Genomic DNA, 24,502 nt, shown 5'->3' on the forward strand with positions numbered 1-24,502 from the left:
GTAAAACCGCTGAAGACAGCGGGCGCCTGTAAATCCAATATGGCGGACGAAACAAGCGAAGAAGATTCGGGGAAACTGCCACCGTCCAAGCTCGGAACAAAGAAGTAGTAAGTATCTTTTACTTATAGAGGTGTACATTCACTATAAGAGATCAAAAAGATAGTGTTAAAACAGAGTTTGTTGAACAGATTTAAGGGCGACTGTCTGTGAATATCGAGAATCCGAGACAAGACCGAAAATTTTATCAATTTTCTTATGGCTACGAAATGACTGGCAGCTTTTCAAGGTCGTCAAAATACTAAATGAATGTAAATCAAAAGAACTTGGCCGATCTAGACTATGATATGTCAATTAAGAAGTACTAAGTGATTCCGAAGAGACCCCTCATTCCTTCAAGCTACACATGACACTAAGGTTGGTAACGTTACCATACATGTAGGATATGTAGACCACCCCAATATGTATGTTAACGTTACCAACCCAAGTCAGCAGCCCCATTCTATTTTATATCCACACCCCCTGTTGATGGGGTAACCGGTTAGTCAAAATTTCCCTCTGAGAAAAATGATCAAAGTACCGACCAGATGCCCCCCTCAGAAATACATGTAACCTGATTTTTCTTTACCCCGCCAGGTGAGATGCTAATTCAGTGCAGGTTTATGTCCAGCCGGCAGAATGAACCCCACTCCTGTAGGGACATTGAGCAAAATAAAATATAATCCCAGGCCTAATTAACAAAATTTAACAGTACTCAAATCTCACATTGTCAGTTCACTCATCTGTATGGTCACTAGCCTGTGAGAGCCATGAAGACCAAAATTATCATGAGATTGTCATGGAAATTTGTATCTCAAAAATGTTCTGGTTTCAGTTTGGATGAGATACTGGAACAGAAATTTTTTGGTGCATACAAGAATACCACGTAGCGAAACTCTCAAAACATACCAACATGAAGCCCAAAACAAGTCTTACAGTCACTCTGAGCATTCTCTAAGACTAACAACTAATTTTCCAAAAATCTATGCTAGCTAATGTATAAAAAGACTCAAACGACATGGCGATGTATCGCACCATATCACTAAATTCTCAAGCTTGAAACCTGAGGCTCTTGCTTGAAACCAATCAGCTAAAAAGTAAGGATGATTCATGGGTGTTTGCCTTTTTTAGTACTTCTGAATACGTCTTATAGTTTGTCTTGTCTTTGCACATGCACATGAAACTGCAGACACTTGACAAATTAATGGCATCCCTGGTACAAAAAAAACAGGGCCTATATATAATAGGAGCTTATAATCAGAAAAGTTACATATTTCTTTAAGAGCTAGTTAACCCCTCCTCCCATGAAGCAATGAATTGATGGAGTAGGATTTATTCAGTCATCTTTAATTTGCTTTATTTATGTTATTTTAGCTGGGATGAGGCCTATTCTGAAGAGATGGTTAACTTTAATGACACTGGTGATGTTGGAGAAGTCTGGTAAGTTTTTATTTTGAGAATATACTTATATATGTAGGTGCTCTCTTTTTCTTTTCATTATCTCCTATTACCCTCTTCCCATCACAAACATTTCCAACTCATCCATAATTTAATAGCAACGATTCAGTAGAGATCTTTTATCTCTTCTTGAGTAGATTAGGTCATGTCTTATCTTTTCATTGCAATTCCTCCTCCCCCTTTTTTTCGCATGTAAGCTTTACATGTCGCTCAAATATTTAACTAATCAAATACTTAATTATTGTTTACAAGTGTTATGTACTGTAATTTAAGAAAAACAGTGTAATAAGTGGCATATAACAAGTGTAAACTGTATATAATAAGCCAAACATCACATGTAACTGAGTAGTATGTAGTAAGTAACTGTCGTTAGTGTATTAGTAGTGTAAGTAGTGTACTTGTTACTGTAAGCAGTGTGCTTTTTTCATTCAATGAAAAAAAGTTTTTATTTTGAGAATAGGATTCTGTGCATACATCCACTATAACTTACTCAGAGACCAGGTATAGAAACAGAAGAAAATTGTCAAACCTTTATTTATTACTTGGGTTAATCATAAAATAAAAAGTTGTCTTGATTTCATAAGCTTCTTTGCAATAATTGTTTTGTCAAAATCAGACTGAGATGATTAACAAGGGTTCAGTCTCCTTTTGAACCTTGCAAAGGCTAAAAACAAAAAAAAATTATCATTGTCATCATCAATGTCCTTTCATTATAATTAGTGTAAGTGCCAGATAACACATATATTATGGATACGGACAGACACTGAGAGGAAGTACATATATGCAAACTGTATTTCAAAGAACTTTACTCATTATAGATGTTGATACTTAATCTTTCATAGGTTTGGAGAAAACAGCATGAACAGAATAGTCAAATGGATAAAAAAGTGTGAGAATATAACCAAGTTGTCCTCATTCTTAGACATTGGATGTGGGAATGGCATGCTTCTTGTGAATCTGGTAGGTACATTATTATAGACTACCTTCTTTTTTTCAAGCAGAAAATTTAGTTAGTACGATTTTTAAAATATACATGTTTAAATTAATCATATAGCCTGTTTGAAGTGTTAACATTTTAAAATAAGCGTCAACAAAAAATATCAAGACATTTTTCTGAACTGTACCAGTATGTTTAACAAAAGCTGGTGGCTACTTCAAGCCATTTTACCAAAATCCTCCTCATTTCTCCAAAAACAGATACAGTACAAATTGAACAACATCAGCAAGCTACTTTACCATGATATTTAAAGTAATTTGCATTTACTTTGGTTTTGCATTACTATATACTAAGTGATTGGGTTAAAAACCTTGCGCCACAATTTTTCCTGTGCTTTGCCCCAGGTACATGTAATTACTTTGAGTTTTGATTGGTTCCTCGGATTGCCTGTGTGTTTTCAAGTTGGGAATGGCTAAAGTGATTGTTTTCGTTCTAGTTTTACAACACTCAGTTCAAAACCACTCTTCACCAATACACTACTGATAATAAATGGCAATAATTATTTCCTTTTTTTCTGTCATTTTTCTGTTTGTTTGTTTGTTTTTTTCAGGCTCAACATGGTTACACAAACCTAGTTGGTGTGGATTACTCAGAGGGAGCTATACAGTTAGCCTTAGCTATTGCAGCAGAAGAACAAGTCAACATTAAATACCAGGTGTGTTTAAAAGCTCAATAGAGAATGGTTTCTAAGTCATACTACATGTAGACTTACCTTTATCACTATTTGAGCAATGCAGTCAACTCTCTCTTAGCAGACGCCTCTATAAGACAGACACCTCAGCTATATGACGAACACCTGATGTTGGTCCTGTCCCTGCCGTTTTCCAGTCATTTTAGTGTAACTAAACCCTTTATAAGACGGACACCTCTTTAAGACGGGAGAGCCATAAATTTCAACCGGGGGCCTACAATAGCAACAATTCGAAAAATTTGAAAAAAATTCACAGCATAGCCCTAGGTGAACTATAACTATAAATATATATTTTACTTCGATTCGATGAATATTTTAGGTGTACGGAAGTGATCTTGATTTTGCATCTCTCGAAACCGGTTTCAGGGGTCTGATACCGCACACTTCATTCACCTCCATTTCAAAATCAAAACGATCTCTTTCGAAACAACAAATACATCATCAAAAAGAATAGATAATTATACACATTTTGAATGGTTATTTTCTAAGTTTGAGTCAATATTGAATATTTGGGAGATTTTTAATTCTTTACATCATTTTGAGACATTTCACGCAAGGCAAAATTGACAAATTTAAGTGCCTAAAATCATTGCCTGGTACATAAGCTAAGGTGTAGACACTTATACCACGTGAAAGAGCATTGTTTCTTCTTTGAAAATCTGTTTTCAAAACCATGGGCAACTAAAAAGACGATTTTTTACGGCCCGAAATGCAAGTAGTACTTTCGTGAAATTTGAGCTTCGCCGTAACGGCTTCGCGATGCTTGAAACTCACAAAAGAATAACAAATAAACATATTTAAACAATACAGCTTTAATAATACTTGTCAACAGGTACCAGAACATACTCGCGAGACTATTTGGCGTGGTGTTGTATCATTTCTAAGAAAAAAGAAACCATTTTAGCCGTTATATTTGACCTCGAGTTCCAAAGTAACAGAAAGTAAACACAGGTCACGTAGCGTTTGTTAAGGTCAAAGCACCCTTTATCAGTTCAAATTGGAATCAATGAATTTCATTTGTAACACAGATAACAAGAGCTACAATTAAATAATGTTCATACCTTATAATAAGTAGTCAAAGCACCCTGGAAACTTTAAAAAATCCAATCGAAGCCCATCGATAACAACATCTATTCTTCGCTGGTTTCAGTCAACTGTGCTTATCGTTAGCTTGCGTTACATAATGGATAAACCGCTGACAAGCTGTTATATTTTGCGGGCTTGATTCTACAGAAGGACGTTTATCCTTCCCTTACAGTCTATTAAACATTTTATTATTGTTGTTAGTGACCCCTTTTACCCTAAATTTTTGTTAAGTAAACTAAAGCGTGACCTTAACTCGGGTGACTTTCAGCAAATGCCACTTAGGAACGGACCGTTATTTTCTGAGGGGGGGGGGGGGGGTGGACAATAGCCAAATAAATTCCTGCAGAGAAAAACCGGCTGAAATCGTGCAAGAAAACCAAATAATTAATTTCGTTAAATAGATCTGAAATGAAACTAATGTAAGGCGCTTTTCGCTTTGATGATTGGGCCTCGATGTCCATGTTGTAGAAATCGCAGATTGACCGCAGTTGTGCAACACTGAGTTTGGTCAGCTTGTTACTAGTATACAAGGAACATATATTCAGTGTGTCATACACGATGGGATGAACCAGTTGGCACTGGTCTAGGATGGATGCGCGAGCGGACGAGAAGGCTTCTTCCTCTTAGGCCGCCAGAAGGTCGTTATCATCGGTTACATGAGCTGACTGAGATGTCGCGTGTTTCAATTTTGCAGCGGTACGCGAGAAGTATCCCTGAATCTGCTGCGCAGTTAAGAACTCGTCAACCTGAAAGAGCCGCTGACCATTTTCCTTCCTTGTGTATCGCATGTCCCGAGATACTTTTTCAGGGTCGGATTTGTGGCCAGTCTCCTGCCCGATCTGGAACTTAGCATCCAGGTACTGGCGCTGATTGTCGTTAAAACGGCTGGCCTTCTTTGGAACTTTTAGAGCCCAGCCTTGCTGTAGGGGAGCCTCTGGGCACTCTTCATGATCAGTTGTCGTCGGGACAGCTAGTGTTGGCTGAAGGGAACAACCCTCTTGAATCTTCTTAGCGTACGCCAATACTGCCTGGTCAAAAAGGGTGTGCTTTTCAGAAACGAGTTTGCACTTTCCGAACAGCAAATGGCGCTCAAGGTTATAGTACTTTTGATAGGTGCAGATGCACCCATCCACAGGACACGACAAGAGCCCACTGCTTGCACCTTCCTCATCTCCGTCCTCGTCTTCTTCTTCATCCAAGTGTTCAGTCATGGCTCGTTCGGCAGGTACGCGCCTTTCTTTAGAGCATGGCACAAAGTCTCCTTTAGACACCTCAGCCTTACACACATCTGGTAACCTTGCAGGAACTGAATAATGGACCAGAAAAAAAACATTAGAAAAAAGTAAAAGGAGTAACATAGTAATACGCCAAGTTCAACGCATGGTTTTATGCAACTATAAATGATTTACGTATTTCAGAAAAAATGTTGGACATTTTTTTCCTTCGACTTACTGGTTCATTTTCGGCTGACTCATTTGACTTTAACTAATTGCGGATCAGTTAAAGTCCCGGTTTGCTGAGCCGGGGGCGTTGGGTCTGGTCTACTCAGCAAAACGCGACACAGCTTACATATTGCTGAAAACAATAGAAACAACAAAGATTCACATATCCATAACATTCAGAATCAAACCAAGTAAAAAATAACTAAAATACTGATCGATTTCAGTCACAGGTAAGCAGTTTTCGTGCTTTACAAGATTTCTTCAGCTACAACTCATAAGGACTTACGAGATCCAATAGGGACTAGTGTGGAGGTCATCTTGTAGATGAGTTTAGACTGTACGAACGTGACACTTCGATCTCCCTTCATCTGCGTGGTCTTATGAGGTGCCCAACTTGGTGGAACAGCACAGAATCGTTTTTGGCAGCGCCATCTGAGGCCAAATTTATCTCTATGTTTTGGACAAATAGACATGCTTAGGTGGCTGCTGTTGATCTCGAAAATACCTGAAAAAATGATACACAAGGTAGTAAGCCATTAGCATAGGCTAGAAAGCTTTGTTTAGCACCTGAATACTACGTTATGAGTCAAGACCTAGGTTTCAAAATTGAGTGTTTTCCAGTTAAGCGGCGTGTATATACTGCATGACATAAACTAACGTGACCTATTAATAACTTGTTACATACACAGAAGAAACGCCACCACCCACTTCACTCCAACTGAAAAAGACGCCCACAGCAGCCCAGCAGCCCACAGCAGCCCAGCAGCCCTTCCTATTCAGGAAATTAAAGAACGCGTGCGAACTCACTACGGGTCGTTGGGACTCCTTTAAAGTTCAATATCAGTAATCATTATTTATACATAATATTAGCTACCCGTGTCTCATTGGTAAACGGCCGGATAAAGAACTTTGCAATTTTTTCTCGTGCACATTTTTTCCATTCAGAGGTATTTAACTCGCCAGTGGGTCTCGCCTGATAACGTAATATTTACAGCTATCCGGAGCAAACTTACCCCTTTGGGTATACGATATACAAAAGTGGGGAGGGGTCGGAGGGGAGTTAGTGTTTTACGATACAGCATCTTATACTCTGACATGAAGAAACATACCTATCAGAATATCTAGTTAGAAGACTTGCGTCCCTCAATTTAGAACGTATTTTAAAGTATTTTTTAAGTAAATCAGGCATGCCAACCCTCACAACCAACCCGTTCCCTTCCCCTACCCCGTCAGCCGACCGACGTGTCAAGCGTACGTGACAATGTTGAAATTTTTCTGTTTATACATACCTGCTCTAGCTAAAAGAAGTTCCGCCTCACTTTTTAGGGTAGAATCGGCAAAGCCACCAGCAAAAGTCTTCAAATGACCTCTAATGTCTTTGTCACATTTTTCGATTGCGATACATTGGGAATTTGCCGGATGTTCAGCACTGGATCCACATTGTCCCCCAACTTTCTCAGCATACTCACAAAATGCCATTGCCGAGATGACTCACGGAAAATTCAGCTGAAAATTCGCACTTTTCCAAGATATTACGAACGACAACTTGCTGTGATATAAATGCAAACTTAGCCTGGATACACGACTGCTTCACAGAGGCACTGACTGTAGAAAAGGTACAAGAATAATGATTGTGTAACAAGTTAAGGAGAGTTTTGCTTAAAATAAACATGACCTGCTTAGGGAAACTCCTCGATGTAAGGTCATGTTTATTTATGTTTCCTTTTCGCTCGATCAAGCAAACTTATTTTATTGGAAGCCACAAGGAAAACATAACCGAGGCTAGCGTTACATTATGTTTTATTTTTGTTTGACATTTTCTAATTTTCCCGGCATTTGTCTTATTTATCTTTAAACGGATTGACTGACCGAGGTTGAAACCAGGGTTGAGACAATACCTTTGACAAGCGGTCTTCCTGTGTAGTGTAACGCAATGGCCGCTGTTGACCGAATGTTGGAATTGTTTCATTCCGATTTCCTTGGATTCATCTAATATACAGAAAGCTCACTAAATGATACGAACAAAACTTCATTTCTATCGCTTGTTATGTGTGTTATTAAACAAATTCTGAATATTTTGATTTTGATTTGATCTGATAAAGAGTGCTTTGACCTTGAGTACTTTGGAACTCGAGGTCAAATAAAAGGGTGACCCTATTCGGAGGAATGGCGGAATGACGGAACGGCACGGCGGAATGGCGGAATGGCGGAATATCCTAAAACGCGGAATGACGGAAAATCCTAAAACGCGAAATGACGGAATATCCTAAAACGCGGAATTGTGAAACATTAAAAAAAGAAGCAACAACAGCAACAAAAACAAACAAACAAAAGGAAAACTATAACTGCTTATTTTCTCAGACGGCGATATAAATAAGGCTAAGAATGTCGCTAAGAATGATTCAGGTACTTTACTTGTGGATATTCGTTGCCGTGACAGAAAAGCCAACTTGTTTACAGCGGCTGCTAGCAGTAGAAAACCAGAAAACAGTAAATATAACCCATAGACGAAGGGTTCTTTATATATCTTCTTAATCCTCCTCAGACGAGAACCATTGTTTTCCATGTGGTATCAGAAAGAGCGCGTAAATCAGCTTATAACAGTGTAAATCCACTTAAATCATCGTTCAAAAGATCCATTATAACCAGGTGTTTCTGTTCTTTATTTGCATGACTCTTGTAAGTCTTTGCTTCGTCTGGGACTGATACCACATGGAAAACAACGGTTCTCATCCGATCGCCAAAGATAAGCCCTGTTGGGCGGGGTTAGTACTTGGATGGGTGACCATCTGGAAACCCCTTGTTGTGGATTTCCTTTTTTTTAATTTCTCAGTACAAACTCAGTTAATTTCAGGCCCTTTCGTTTTCTTTCTAACGGCTTCGTTAGCGTACTTCGGCTTTATACGTTCATTGTCTCGAGCGGGACAAGAACTCTGTAAAATAACGAAATCCTCCCTCGATCACTCGAGTATCCTTCGAAGGATTAAGAAGATATATAAAGAACCCTTCGTCTATGGGTTATATTTACTGTTTTCTGGTTTTCTACTGCTAGCAGCCGCTGTAAACAAGTTGGCTTTTCTGTCACGGCAACGAATATCCACAAGTAAAGTACCTGAATCATTCTTAGCGACATTCTTAGCCTTATTTATATCGCCGTCTGAAAAAATAAGCAGTTATAGTTTTCCTTTTGTTTGTTTGTTTTTGTTGCTTCTTTTTTTAATGTTTCACAATTCCGCGTTTTAGGATATTTCGTCATTCCGCGTTTTAGGATTTTCCGTCATTCCGCGTTTTAGGATATTCCGCCATTCCGCCATTCCGCCATTCCGCCGTGCCGTTCCCTCATTCCGCCATTCCGCCGAATAGGGTCACCCAAATAAAACTGCTTAAATGGTTTCTTATTTCTTACAAATGACACCAAATCCCGCAAAATAGTCTGGCAAATATGTTCTGGAACCAGATCACAAGTATTTTTGCAGCCGGGTTGTTCAAATATGTTTATATGTTTTGTTTATGGCAGTTTTAAGCATTGCGAAGCCGTTACGCCGAAGCTCAAATTTCACGAAACTACTACTTGCATTTCGGGCCGTTAAAAATCGTCTTTTTAGTTGCCCATGGTTTTGAAAACGGATTTTCAAAGAAGAAACAATGCTCTTTCACGTGGCATAAGTGTCTACACCCTAGCTCATGTACCAGGCAATGATTTTAGGTGCTGAATTTTAGCAATTTTGCCTTGCGTGAAATGTCTCAAAATGATGTAAATAATTAAAAATCTCCCAAATATTCAATATTGATTCAAACTAAGAAAATAACCATTCAAAATGTGTATAATAATCTATTCTTTTTGATGATGTATTTGTTGTTTCGAAAGAGATCGTTTTGATTTTGAAATGGAGGTGTTTGAAGTGTGCGGTATCAGACCCCTGAAACCGCTTTCGAGAGATGCAAAATCAAGATCACTTCCGTACGCCTAAAATATTTATCGAATCGAAGTAAAATATACATTTATAGTTATAGTTCACCTAGGGCTATGCTGTGAATTTTTTTCAAATTTTTCGAATTTTTGCTAATGCAGGTCCCCGGTTGAAATTTATGGCTCTCCCGTCTTAAGATGGACAGTTGGAGCTGGTCCCGACAATGTCTATCTTCAAGAGAGTTGACTGTAGAACACAAATTTCTGTGATTTATTGATTGAATTAACCATGTGGGATGTGGAAAGAACACACAAGAGATTGGATTAACATTATTATATTGAGATTATTGTTTATCAACTGCAGCTAAAATGAGAAACAGAGAGAGACCTTATTTTTTCCTGTCGTGGCAGAGTATCTTTTCCCTTCTTCCCCATACATCTCAGCCTATAACAAACTGTTCTTTATGTTTAACAGGTCTGTGACATCTTGAGCCAGACAGAGTGTAGTGCCCTGTGCACTGACCAAAAGTTTGATGTTTGTCTGGACAAGGGAACTTATGACGCAATCAGTCTTAATCCAGAGGATGCCGACGGCTGCAGAGCAAAGTATATCACTAATGTGTGCAGTTTGATGGCGGGTGATGGTCATTTTATTATCTGCTCCTGTAACTGGACAAAGGCTGAACTCCTCGCTCAGTTCAAAGACAGTAAGTACTGACTGTTGTCATGGTAACAAGGAAGTTGTTAGAATAGATTCCAGTCTCTGGGAATTAATTGAGCCCACAATTTTCATAAGCGGAGTTGCTAAGCAATATGAAAGAACCTGCACGTTTGATCAGACCAATTGAATATAGGTGGCCTATTATACTGCATAGGGCAGAAGCTGTAAGGCGCATGGGAGAAAAATGTACGCTTAAGGAAAAAGAGTGAGCATCAAAAAATAACGCATATTTACCGCTGCGAGGTTTAAGTTAAGGTTAAGTTTAATAATGATTCACCATGCTAAACAAATTAAAAAAATTTACAGAAAGATACGAAAGTGTGCGACTGGAGAATAGTTGGGGGAAACTAAATTCCCATACAAAGAATATTCTCCAATTTTGAACATGCTAAAATTAAGAAATAAAATTTAAGCACGGCCCAATGCTGACCCTATTAAATTGCTCACAAGTCCGGTCCGCTCGATCTTTGCGCCTATTCAGGTTTATATAAGTGCCATTTTTTTCAATGCCATCCCATTCAATTATCCTTCATTCACATAAATCCCCCTCTTTTCCTTTTTTTCTTCCTTTCCCTTCTTCTCTCCATTTTTGCTGTACTCTTCCAGCCCTTACCCATTCTACCTTTTTACGCTGTTTGCAGAATTTGATTTTTTAGAAGATCTCCCCGCTCCTTCCTTGTCATTTGGTGGTCAGACGGGAAACACCGTCACAACTCTGGTCTTTAGAGCAAGAAACTCGTAACATGAGGTGGAGAACGCTAACACTAGCGACCAATACACTACTTATGCCTGAGTCGATCACAGCGGATCATGTCATCAAGCTAGACTGCCAAAAAAGTGGGGTGATCTGGTAACTTGTGCAAACACTCTTGTTACGGTCACTGACGGAAGGTTAAGAGGCAACTTCATTCCCAGGTTCTGAATTTTGACGTTAGGGACTAGAAACTAAACTGCATTAAATGCAGCGAGCAACTTTCTCGGTAGCACTGAACGTTATGTTAAAATATTTTATGAAATACGAACCATTCTTAACGATCTTACAAAAGTAAAGATGGATAAAGAATTAAAACATTTTGACAAGAACCTACTTAGAATATAATGTGCATCATTTTCCAGAGCGACAAAACATTTTCTATACGCTCACATGATGATGAAAGTTTGATGTCGTATATCAGGCGTTTCAAGAAGAAAATTTGGAAATTTAGAACTTGTAAATGTAAAATGTAATTTGTAAATGTAATTTATTTACCCACGTAAGAACTTCGCCCAAAATATCAGCCATCGAAATTGCCGGAAACTTTTGTGTTATAACGTAGTGATTGTTGTAAAGTCAAATTTTCCTTTGGACCAGACTTTAAGGCCTGGACAAATGGAGACGCAAGTAGACGCAAGTTTTCAACTTGTGTCTCCGTTTAGCCAGGACTTCCGTGTACTTGTGTTGAATGGGCTGAGTTGCGATGACTTGCGTTCACTTTGGTCGAGATCAAATTTGCACGTAAGTGAACGCAAGTTTGAACGCAAGTTTTTTACTGTTTGGCCACCCAACGCGAGTCTTGCTGTTTACTTCAAGTACTGAATTGCAGCGCGCGCAGAAGCATTTAAATGGCTTTTTTGTCAACTTCCGTGCACTTGCGAGTAAACTTGCGATACCGTTTGGCCAGCGAACGCAAGTCTGTATGAAAGTTTAACTTGCGACTGCTTGCGTCTCCGTTTGGCCAGAGCTAAACGTCGGAAGCAACTAAAGCGCACGGAATACATGTATATAATAGCTAGTTTTTAAAACTCTTATATTCTCAGTATTTTTATTTTTTATTTTTTTATTTTTTTTCTATATATTTGTAAGGCGCATTTGGTCATATTTACATGTTAATTTGCGCCATAGAAATCTCAAATATTATTATTATTATTATTATTATTATTATTATTATTATTATTATTATTATTATTATTATTATTATTATTATTATATTGAAACCCAAAATGAATTTTGTTGGTTCTAAAAATTATTCTCTGATTGGTTCAAAAAAACGCGCAAATTTTATGTTCGTTTGTGGCGCGCGCAGTGTCACTGAACGTCATAAAGACCGGAAACAAACAGGATCGCTTCGCAGAATGTTGCGCCGAAAACCAGAGAATTATTTCTATAATTTAGTAAAAAGCTCAAGTGGAACACCAAATACTTTGCCATGATTACATCGTTACCTCGCCTCAAGGAACCCAGGGGATCCACTGCCGGAGAGATTTTACCTCGTCTTGCATCGGACAGGAGAAAAAAGGTAAGAAATAAACAATATGGTTATCGTTAAGGAGTTTTGTGATGTACAAACGTATCGTCAAATCCACATAGCAAAAAAGGACGTAATAAACCAAAAAGCAACTAGGAAAGGTAATAAAGGGGAAGAATCTTAGATTGAGACAAATTACGAACGACGATCTTGGAAAGTTTTGGCTGAATTTTGCAATGTAAGGGCGAGCCGTGACTCACAGCTCCGCTAGATTTTTGTACGGAATTTAAACGATATGATTCTTATTTCGTCAGGATTGCATTACTGAAATATTAAGTGAACTGTATTTTGATTTTGCAATATAGCACAATCGATCTTTTCAGACACAAAGAGGCCTAATTAATATAACCTTTTTAGTTCAAGTTGTTTTGGGCCACCTTATAAGTTCGGCATCTTAAATATTGTAATTGTAAGCGTGTAACTGTATTGAATCTTTCGTGGCATATTTCACGAAAATTACACGATGTATATAATTTTCTCGTGCTTTTAGATTCCCCAGGTTGGGAAAGTGTTTCCTAAAACTTTGGTTCAAGAGCAGGTTGACGAGAAACTCGATTTCCATTGCGTTGGTCTGGAGAAAGACAAAAATGTTTTGTTTCCCAATGTGGAAGTCGAGGGTGCGCCGAGTAGCCCTGGGACAGAAGGCAGAGTACTGACGCCTTCTCTGGAGCCTGGTGACGTAACAGAAGTCACTGTAAGTAAGAACTAACGATCGAAACGTCCGCTATAAAGGGGCGGGGGGGGGGGTTAACTAACGCTATTGCAACCCTAGGCTGATAACAAACTACCACAATGCCTTTTTCGCGAGGGTTAAATTTCTAAGGAAACATTGCGTGAACTACATCTTGAGTTGTTTCGTTGTTGCTCGTGATTGGTCGTAAGGAAAAAGACCAGTTGTGATTGGTTGATTCACCCAGCACCAAGTAGTTATGCTAATCATTAATCATAAATGGTGTACAGTCTTTACAAGGCGTTGTTTGAGTTGCACCTGTAAACGTAGCGGCAGTACCCTGACTCGTATACAGTCGCTATGTAGCATAATGTTTTTCTGTGACAGAATAAATAAAACTATTTTGGACGGCGGAGAAAAATAAAGACGCAGTGACTCGATACTCGCCGTGTATCCAACGTGTGGCTTCATGGCTAAGTTGGTAGAGCATAGCTACCGTCGTTGAACAAAGCTACCGTCGTTAAATAAAGTTTTCTATCTATCTATCTAGCATCGACCAGCATCACGGAAGTCACGGGTTCGAATCTTCTTTTTCTTAATTACTTAAATTGGTGGGTTCACCCTGAGGATCGTGTCATTTTTACTTGGTTGGAAAAGAATATGATTTTGACAATTTTTGAGGAGGAGACCTATAGCGGGATAATTATAAATTACATTAAAAAAACTTGTTAAAAAGCAACTGGGTAGGAGTCAGCGCAGTATCAAAGAACCTCACAAAGGTCTTGACTTACACTGGATAATATACTTTGATACAAACTGATTCTCCATCTTAGACGTTTAAATTCGATTTTTCCTCAGCTGCCGGAGTTACCCAGTGTACTTGGCAGTCGTCGCGGTAGTTCTTTATCCAGCCCTGATACTCCTGAGCCGCCGGACCTGCTGGTCAAGGGCGAGTCTCAGAAGAAATCACACACCCAGTTAGACCTGGACACTAGTGAACCGACACCTGAAAGAGCCCCTGAAGAGGTAGATATTTCATTTCTCTGTAGTATAGTCTGCAGACTACACATCTCTCTGACATCTCCTTCGATCTCCTAAACAATCTTTAAAAGCAAATTTCATTGATACGCTCGTTTAAGTGCTATCAACTGTGTTCAGAGTCAAGAATAGATTTTCGGAAAAGCGATTTAATGTTGGATAAAAGTTTGAAATTTTCCTCAAGGTGTAACAAGTAAGAAGTTTGTGGTTGTTACTAACCACAAATTTCCTTTTTTAGGCGTGTGATTTCACCAAAGTCTATAAACATCTATGAACGTTTGATTTCGTTATTGGAGGCGCACAGATCCTGTTCAGGGTTGGCGCAGACCAGGAAATGGTCATTTTGAAGAAAAGTCAGGGAAAAGTCAGGGAAAATTGAAATTATAAAACCTGATTTAATTGCATTGAAGACTGGAAGAAAATTTCAGGTCAACGTGATCTCGGGGATGTGTTTTTTTGGAAGCGGAGGTGGGAGGCCGCTACTATATCTGACATTTTGTATTTCTTTGGTCAGGGATTGGAAAAGTTTTTTTTGTGAGGAAAAAGTCAGGGAATTGCGAAAACTAATGTCTGTGGCAACCATGTAGTAAGCAACATTTTAAAAGGGTAAGCCTACAGGGGCTGGTGGATTCCCGTTTGTCAGTAAAACTGGCGTTACCAGTTCTAATCCTTGACTATTTCTTCAACAGGTAATGAGATCCAACCTTGAACCGCTCATCGACAAACTTTTTGAGGAAGACGAACTGTTCGCGCAGGATTTTGAAGAAGATGGACTTGATCGTGTTCTGTTCATTCGCAAAATGGGAATCTATGTCGAGGTTGGTAAAATATTGTTGTTTGTTAATTATATCTTGTTTCTCTTTCTTAAGCTCCTCTCTTAAAACAATTGACGTTTAGAAGATAACGCCGATAAAAAGTGAGCTATAAATGGTCAACCAGCGACTTTATTTGGGGGGGGAAAGCTAACACGGCTACCACGTAAAGTTGTATTTTTTGCCTTTGCCTTGTGTTCACACGACGTCAATCTTTGTAACACAGGCCGACTACCAAGTATCTTTGTGACACAAAAACTCCCAGGGATCATTGTGGAACATACGGACCCCCCCCCCCCCCCCCCCATTGTGGCACATACGAACTTGAACTTCCAGGGATCTTTGTGGGACGTACGGAACCCCTTGTATCTTTGTAACACATACGAACTTCCAGGGATCTTTGCGGGACATACCCCTATTATCTTTGTGACACATACGAACTCGAACTCACAAGGAACTTTGTGGTTCATACGGAACCCCTAGTATCTTTGTGACACATACAAACACGAACTCAGAGGGATCTTTGTGACACATACAGACTCCCAGGAATCTTTGTGACACAGGAATTAAAGGAGGTCTTTACGCCAAACATGTCCCCCCGCCCCTTCATCAAGGCAGAGCCAAATCTACCATGGGTACCAAAGGATTTTTCTCGCGCGCGGCGGACACCGAGAGCCGCACAAGACAGAACAAACCTGGCACCCAGGGTCACCCAAATTTCGGTTATTCTTTGCTCCAAATTCATTTTTTATAGATAAAAACCAAAGAATACGTTCCAGGAGTTGTGTGTACGCCCTTGTTCCACTGCCCACGATGTAAAGACCATTGGATGCAATACGGAACCGTGCCTGAAAACTGCCCATATAAACGACAACCATGCCGTGGGCCCGCGATACATCTGGCCAGTAAAAGGAAGCGTCGGGTAGATCGGAAACGGAAGACAAAGAGAAGTCTTGGGTTTGTAGATAAAATCTTATTGTGCGAGGCTGCTAGTACAAACTTGTTAGAGTCCTCCGTATTCCAAAACGATGAACGGTAATCCAATCTGATCTGCCCTTGTTGTTGTCGTCTGTTTTTGTTTATTTGTTTCGTTTTAGTCAGTTCACAGTCTTTCTATCTTCTCTTACGATCGAAAAGCACGTAAAAAAAGGAAAGCGCTGTGAACAGACTAGTTTCGTTTTTCTGTTATTTTTGTAACTACTGATTAGCCACTGATGGACGTGTCACGTTAAGTTCCCGTGTCACGTTTCACGTGGCCTCTTGACACTTGGTACCATGGAGCGTACAATGCCACACCGCAGATAATGCTGTGTCCTGTCACTCGCTTTTGGAAAAAAGTTCTTAAAGACGGATGTCAAGTAACGTGCGAAGCAACGAGCGACAAGAAGAAGTGTTACGTGACTACTACTGTTTTTAAAGGTCACACAAAGTGATTATCGTGACGCACAACCCTAACAACCCTGACAACCCTAAAGATGAACTACGGAAAAAAACATATATACACATACATTTTAAATTTTTGCTCTGATTCACAGGGACATTAAAGAAGGATTCATAGTATCTGGAAGCGGGACAGTTCTTGATCAAATCGACGAGGATGGCTTTGAAGACAGCCGTGTCAGAACGTCTTCGCTAAGGGACGCTCCGTCACGTGACTATCTGACGTCAGATGATGTAGTTCTTGAGGATTTGAGCCTTGGTGTGATCGACTCACGCACAAAGATAGAAGCGTTTAAAGTTCTTCACATTGAAGGAGAAATGACAGATGAGGAATATGTAAGAAAAGTTGCGGACGCGCTTGGGTTTAACGAAGAACAATATAACAAATTTGCTCGAGTTAATATAAACATGGAAATCAAGATGAATGACGCAGGTCTGGGTGGCAAAACATCTGTGATATCTAGATTGGATTTATCAATGCTGGATTCTATGACCGTGAAAGATCTCCCCGAGAAAATCAGAGTCAAGTTATTGTCGATACTTCGATTGCAAAGGCAAAGGAAGAGAAGACAAAAGCAAGCATTGGCTAACAAGAAGAAGGCAACAACAAGGCATGGTGCAGATAGTGTTGAGGGAGATAATGAGGCAGGAACTTATGACGAGGATACAGAGAATTCTACCTTGCATAGCAACAGAGGGCAGTAAAAACTAACAAAAAGAGACGAGATACCCAGGGAAAAGAGGGAAAACTACATGGAAGCGGGGGAAGTAAGGAGGACATCAGCGATCAGGAAACTCGTAAGTTCCGCGGATTAGTCATAACAATTATCTGTCCAAACATACTAGTTATCAGAGAATCCTAATTTTCCCTGGTATCGTGCCTGTAGCCTTAACTTTACGAAACAACTCTTTGCCGATGCACAAACAATCATCTTCTACCAATTTCCGCGGTCACGTGGTTTGAGTTAGCCTGTGAACAGGCTTCTTAGTAGGGTCAGGTGAAAAGAAAGAGTTCGGAAAAAAGTCCATCGTACTCGGTACGGCTCCGCTCGCCGATTTTTCTGTTATTTAACCGAGTTAAAGGTTCATTTATATTTAAAAACACTTTAGAGGACTAGTAAAAGAACGGGTTGCCTTTGAACTCTTTTTTTTTCTTTTTTGTAGCTGGAGGAAGGTCAGCTAGCGGACGGAGCGCATCTCGAGTGTCCAGCAGTTTTATTTCGGATTCAGATGATGGAGAATTTTCGGCATCAAGATCACCTAGTGATGTCCTGGCTTACAAAGAAGTAAGACGTAATTTCACTTTCAGATTTAAAATCTGGGTTAACATTTGGGCAGTGTTTTACAATATTTCTTAACGATCTTTTAGAAAATATCAAGTCTTAAGGAGTTAACGGCTCTCATATCCCGGGTAATAAGCAACCGCCTTAGCGTATGCCCTGCATATGCAGGGCATAATTAATGTTCTGTTCCAATCGATGATTTGAGCTTAAGATGTATTTTGGATATACAACGGTCAAAACATCTTCAGATCATCCTTGCGTTTCTTTCAGTGTCCTCGGAAATCTTCCGTTATCTTCCGAAATACTCGACTAACCTTCGTCCGTTTTCGGAAATTAGTCGGAAATATGAATGGAATACTGATGAACATTTATTCGATATTTTTGTTATTTTTGAAAACAAAAAAATTCTCGTATAGTTATATTGACCAGTTATTATGCAGTGTAAATTCGATCTTACGGTAATAATTGTACCTTAAGGTTACTATTTTTAGCGACTTCTAATTTTAGCGATTTTTTCAAAGCAAGATTTAGCGACTATTTAATTTAGCGATTTCCGAAAATTTAAAAAAAGTAAGTGATATCGTGTAAACCAGTTTTAAATTAACATATAGCTAAGATGGAAATAAATGTTCATTACCTTAAGGTAATTTTTCTCTATTCTAGTTACAAAGTCGTCGACGCTCTCGACAAAAGAACGCAGCTGTGAAGAACAGATCAGGACAACCCGACACCCCGTTCCAGAGACTGGGGCGACATCCCAGATCTATGCCCAGTAACAGCTCGTCATTTTTTTCCTACGAAAATGGTGATTCTGATGAGGAAATCTGGGGACGAGGGAGGGGTTCTAGTGTGGGTTCCAGTCGCGCTCATCGGTCGGATTCGTACACATCGTACATGTCTGATATGGCTCGTGGCGGTCACGTGACCGATTCACGAACCTCCATGGCTGGGAACTACAGCAGGACAATGGGTAGTGCGCGTGCGCGAAAAGATGTGTCTTTCTCAAGTGAGTAGTGTTTTTATTATACTTTTATTAACCACCTGCTTCAGTGTTAAATTAAAATAGCGCACGTTTCAGTCGTAGAGATTAGGGAATCTAAGGTGGATACTAGAGTGTTTCTTCTTCGTGCGCCCACGCGCGCGCAAAGAAAAACAATTGCGCGGATTGGAACAGAGAAGTAACCGAGACTGGACACGTCGGACACCACGCGCGTGCAAGAGAACCTCTGGTACGAAGGGTTTAGGAAATCCGCTAACGGTCCGAATATTAGAACGGGGCTTAATTTGCGATATCATCCTCACGTTGATAATGAAATTGCTTCTTTAGTTTCTAAAGTTTCCAAAGTTTCTTTAAAGGAATCCCCAGACCCGGTTAAAAAGATGCTATCTGCCGGATAAATCATTATTCAGTGAAAAGCCCAGTAGATTTTGATAACACTTATACACTGGACACTGATTTGTGTAGAGGATAGTGTATCCAAACTTTTGTAATCCCGGGACCTTGTACGTAACAAACTAATCTTGTAGAAACGAAATTTAAACGAAACTTAATTACTGTAATTTAGTCTGGGGTTCAACTTATAAAACTAATCTTCAAAGAATTGTAATTTTGCAAAAACGTGTGATTAGAATGGTGAACAAGTCCTATTATAAAGCCCATACCGAACCTATTTTCAAGAAGCTTAACTTGCTTAAATTTCAAGATATTCACTTAATGCTCTTGAGTCAGTTTATGTTCTCGTTTAAAAACGCTATTCTCCCTCAAAAATTTGAGAATATATTCACAATCAACAATCAAATCCATTGTTACAACACAAGGCATGCAAACTCCTTTCGTCTACCATTATGTAGAACAAATATCCGACAATTCTCCGTATTCTTTCAAGGTCCTAAATTTTTTAATTCGCTTCCACCTGAAATCTCGGGCTCTTCATCACTGGCATCTTTTAAAAGAAAACTTAAAGCATATATTATTGATAACTATTAACTCCGTCTTCTATTAAGTCTTGTCATTACTTCAGTACCTGAACCAGTCATCTGTTTTTCTTGTGAGGGAACCTAAGCTTACAAGCCCCGTGGTTTTTTATTAGGTTCCCTCGCCATTTTGTTTCTAATCTTATATTATATTGTAGTCTAGTAAATTAATTATTATCTTGTATATTGATTTTGTATTATCTATTTTTTCATAATTATATTTTTTGTTTGTGTGGCAAATAAATAAAAAAAAAAAAATAAAATAAAAAAAAAAAAAAACCAAAATAAGAATTTTACATTTTTAAATTGCGGTTTGTTTGTTTGTCATATTGCACTGCGCGTGATTGAGGGAGACTGGAGAGAGGGTCACACGCCCTAACACAGTTCTCCATTTACAGTTGCCTCACGGCCGTGACTTGTTTGTTGTTTGACTCGATTGCAATTTTGAGCATTGCACTGGGCCTATTTTAATAATTTCAGCGGTAGCTATAACAAGCGTTATCTTTTGCAGATTTAGACGATCAGATGTCTTACGGTTCCCTTGGTAACGATGAAAGTATTTATGACTTGGAGGACGATCCATCCGGCCCCAGTTCCAACAGAGCACGTCGCCAAAGTAAAAAGAAAGAAAAGGGAGACGGCGCCAAGAGGCCTGGGCGCTACTACCATAGCAAAGTTATTGACGACATGGGTCAAGTGACGGCGTCATTTGGTGACACTAACACGATGTATGGATCGAAAGCAAGGCTAAGCCAGGCGCGTATTTCTTTGATTGACGCTAATATTCCATCACAGTGTGACTCGACGTTCGTAATTAAACGATCCAGTCGGCCGGCTTCTGTTAAGGAACCTTCACAGAAAAAGAAGGAAACAGTGGAAACTGAGTGCTTACCCGAGCCAAGCCAAGAAAAACAGGAAGATTTACAAAATTGTTCTGAGAGTTTAGATGAACTTCCACCCCTGGAAGACACAGTAACACAAATCAGCGGTACAGCATCTCCTACGCAAGCGCGTGAAAAACAGAGTAGCCCGGAGTTAAGCCCGGAGGAGAAACCAAAAAAGCTTTTTAAACGGACTTTTCAAGAAAAGAGGAAACCCCTAGTGTCATTTGAAGATTTAAACGTTATTCATAGACTTCCGGTGTCAAGTGCTTTTACTTTCTCCTTCTATGAGCTGCCCAATCAGCATAGAGAACAAAATGAATCCATCAAGAAAGCCGCTGGCCGGATTGGTCGTCGTAAAAAGAAGGAAAGTGGACATTTCCGGAGCAAGAGCGCTCCCTGAAAAAAAAAACAAAAAAAAAACAGATATTGGTGTCATTTTGCGAGTGGAGGCTTTTTTGTTTTAACCTAGTTAGGGACAATTTGTCAGATGATAAGTCGATTATGTTGCTATCGTAATGCCGTGTTCTTCACTAAGAACTGTGCTAGAAAATCGGAGAAATAAGTGGTGGTGTTGACTTGGAAATCCTCATCGTTATTCTTTCCAATTGTTATTGTCGAATTGGACGCTAGTTCAACGTCATGTCAACTTTTGCATAATAAGGTTTATGTTGCTTAGCAACCATTCTCGCTAAAACCACGGGCTCAATCATCTTCAGAGACGGTAACGTAACGCTTGCGTGGATGTGTGCGTGCTCCTGCGCACTTCACGCACGCACACGCTCGTTTTCTAACGCGTATTTGAAAAAGCGTGTCCTGAGTTTCTAAGATCAGCATCGCAACTCCCCTTACTGTTTTTCATACGTTTCTTTAGTTCGCTTAGGGAGAATTTGATATTAAATCAAGACTTTTCCCCTAGATCGATTCTCATAGCCCACCTTCTTGAATCAGTTAGGAAACAGATAAAAGTATTTACCGATTGACCATTGCCAGAGATCGAAGGTTTAATTGGCGGGAAAGGACAATATATCCAGAGTCATTATTATACTGCCATTCAGCGGTATCAGTTGATTTTTATTTAGTTTATTTGTTTAGTTTGAAATTGTACAATAAGGAAATAAATGTTTATCGTTAAAATAAATTATTGATTTTGTGGTCTACATTGTTCATAACGTCTTTATTTCTTTTTCGTAATTCTTTACTGTAGATATTTGATAAAATTAATAAATTTTACGTTACACTTGTTCACATCAAGTTATAAGCTTGTCGCTGTTGTCTACGGATTTTCCTTACACGAAAAGTCCATGGACACACAGTCCTTAAAGACTGACCTCAAGGGAAATAGAAACAAACAGAAACAAACTGTTACCCTTGAGTCAGTCATTGACTGTTTTGTTTTATCCTGCAACCGACAAAGAGATTCCAATGTTCACTTCGTTTCCCTAGGAGTTGTAGTGTTTTTAAGCGTACCACGTGATGCCTTCCTGTCCAATCGAAGAGTATTTTAACTGCAGGATTTGACAACTCACTTCATTGGTAACTTTCAACGACATCTCGAGCCCATAACTCGCCAAATTGGAGAACCTGATTACTTAGGCTTTAATTACTTCACTTTGAACACAATTTCAGTTCATTCATCAACCGCGCTAGCAACATCTAAGATGTCTAGGACAATGCCAAACTAGGATAACCACAAAAAAAGAAAACACTAATGATATATTTAAACCAGCGACATATCCAAAGGTCTCTGTTAAAACTCCCGCCATGAACAAAGATAACTGTTTTCCAAGGATTTCTAACGTGCCAAGGAATGAGTAACAAGCCGTGCGGATGGACGGCGGTGCATTCTGGGAACAGCGCAGCATGAGAGTATAAACCGGGGTAGCCTGGGACCCGTGAACCACGTTATGTAATAAGTACACTGCAAATTAAGGAACAAAAAAAAAGTTTAATAAGGCGAGATCATGAATAACGCTGGATTTTGCTTAATGTTCAAAGACTGAACATAACGATAAGAGATGAATCAACAATGTATCTCTTGACACCGACTTCGTTCCCAACCTCTCTATTCTTCCCGCTCCCGGGACTGTAATGATTAGGAAACACTGGGAACGAGGGTATTCAAAAGCATACCTGTAGAAAAAAAAAGAAACGCAACAAAATGGTCTGATCTTTTAAACCTGATTGTATTGTACCCCCTTCCCCCACCCCCTTGAACGTTAGGAGCTGACGATGACTATCGATGGCGAGGATGGAAGTGGATTACAACTGATATGGACAAAAAAACAGAACACTTACCAAAGGCTATAAATGTCGTATTTTTCCACCAAACAACGTACAGCTGGAGCATAACTGAACAAACGGATAACAATGATGTCAACAGCAGAAGCTGTATAGGACTTATCCTAAAAATAAACAATACACAATTAACAAGTTTATCAACTGAATAAATGGTTTCTATAAAAATGTAATCAAATTTGTCAACAAAAGAGATTCACTGTAAAAAGCCTTTTCTAAGGAATTGAAATGCACACACGAGACGCGAGAGCAAGTATGGACCCGAGCCGTAAGCGAAGGTTTACAGTGTACATGAGGACTTTAATCTAAACTCATTTTAAAAGGCGGAACCCATATTAAAGACCCATAAAGCAGTCTATTTCTTTTATATAATTAAAAGGTTTTTTTTGTTTTCCATTTATATCTTACCCTTTTGCCGACAGAACTACTCCGCAAACAGAAGCAACAGCGATAGAAACCACTTGCCCGGCCATTCCAGACATAAAACCGATACGGCTTAAACTCTCACCGTTATCTACCAGGAACATGGTCAGTATCGACTGGGACGAGTGCGAGGCAAATTTATACACACACGTGCAAACTATCATCCATTTTAACCCTGGGGTGCGCGCAAATCCCGTCATCCGTGTGCAGTCTGGAAGCGAGTAACGACATGTTTCCGGTTTGTAACGAACGTCTGGTGTAACGGAGGGTTTCGTGACATAACAAAGTGACAAGCAGAAATAAAATAAGGCCAAGGCAACAAATATTTCAACATTCAAAGAGAAGATATCAGCAATCAACAGTGTTAAACCACCGCCAATTAAAAATCCAACTTTGTAACCAATGATCTGAAGCGAGCTTGCTTTGGATAGTTCGTCTCCATGAAAATTTGTGATGAGGATTTTCCCAAGGGTTAAATCGACCGTGGCGGAAAATAGATTGAGCAACACCAGTGATGAAATGAAGATAATTCTGCTTTTAGCTTTTGCAAATAGCAGCGCAAGGGCAATCCCAGCGTAACTTAATGACAGCCAATTGTTTCTGTTGCCGTAGATATCTATAATCGGTGCCCAGAGAGATTTTAGAAGCCAAGGAAACGTCAAAAGATTCAAAGATCCAACCAGTAGTAGCGATGACCCGGATTTACGGAGAATTATCGGAAGATATCTGATTTGTAGCCCGTATAATGTGCCTTGCAGAACATATTGTGAAGCTAGGAGCAGTTGATACCATATCCAAGGAGTTTGCATGATTGCTGATCGTAATGCTAGTTTCTTTTGAATTATTTTGTCCTTTCGTGTTATTTTGTTTTAAACAGGATGCTATTTGTGCTCATTCAGCATCCTCGTGATCAGTGGTTTCCGTTTGTGGTGTGCAGACCTTCCTCGATACACTTGACCACTTGAACCTTTTCCATTGTCCTAGATCCGGATCGATCAAACCTCTCCTTATCTGCGATCACACTCTCTCTTCGCAGATCGAGGAGAGAGAGAGCCTA

General features: G+C 39.4%; 2 protein-coding genes and 2 pseudogenes across 3 annotated transcripts; 3 read left to right on the forward strand and 1 right to left on the reverse strand.

Moving 5' to 3' along the window:
• The first annotated feature begins 1 nt into the window (after position 1).
• Positions 2 to 11,120, forward strand: LOC144627915 (EEF1A lysine methyltransferase 2-like). The gene is made up of 6 exons (XM_078485940.1): positions 2 to 107; positions 1,411 to 1,476; positions 2,337 to 2,454; positions 3,042 to 3,146; positions 10,096 to 10,327; positions 10,983 to 11,120. Exons 1-6 carry the CDS (start codon positions 40 to 42, stop codon positions 11,081 to 11,083), a joined length of 690 nt encoding a protein of 229 aa, XP_078342066.1. The 5' UTR covers positions 2 to 39; the 3' UTR covers positions 11,084 to 11,120.
• Positions 8,409 to 8,524, forward strand: LOC144629370 (5S ribosomal RNA; annotated as a pseudogene).
• Positions 11,121 to 12,499: 1,379 nt separating the features above from the next.
• Positions 12,500 to 21,128, forward strand: LOC144628077 (uncharacterized; annotated as a pseudogene). Its single transcript, XR_013566200.1, has 9 exons — positions 12,500 to 12,617; positions 13,117 to 13,320; positions 14,155 to 14,322; positions 15,024 to 15,152; positions 15,901 to 16,103; positions 16,682 to 17,384; positions 17,751 to 17,872; positions 18,533 to 18,875; positions 20,355 to 21,128. The product of XR_013566200.1 is annotated as an uncharacterized LOC144628077 (transcript).
• A 1,242-nt stretch (positions 21,129 to 22,370) lies between these two features.
• LOC144628565 (major facilitator superfamily domain-containing protein 3-like) lies at positions 22,371 to 24,456 on the reverse strand. Its single transcript, XM_078486682.1, has 3 exons — positions 23,431 to 24,456; positions 23,023 to 23,129; positions 22,371 to 22,645 (listed from the first exon to the last, which is right to left on the reverse strand). Exons 1-3 carry the CDS (start codon positions 24,252 to 24,254, stop codon positions 22,371 to 22,373), a joined length of 1,206 nt encoding a protein of 401 aa, XP_078342808.1. The 5' UTR covers positions 24,255 to 24,456.
• Positions 24,457 to 24,502: the final 46 nt, after the last annotated feature.

The sequence above is a fragment of the Oculina patagonica genome, chromosome 10 (genome assembly GCF_052425735.1).
Source record: "Oculina patagonica isolate OP01 chromosome 10, crgOcupat, whole genome shotgun sequence".
Classification (NCBI taxonomy): domain Eukaryota; kingdom Metazoa; phylum Cnidaria; class Anthozoa; order Scleractinia; family Oculinidae; genus Oculina; species Oculina patagonica.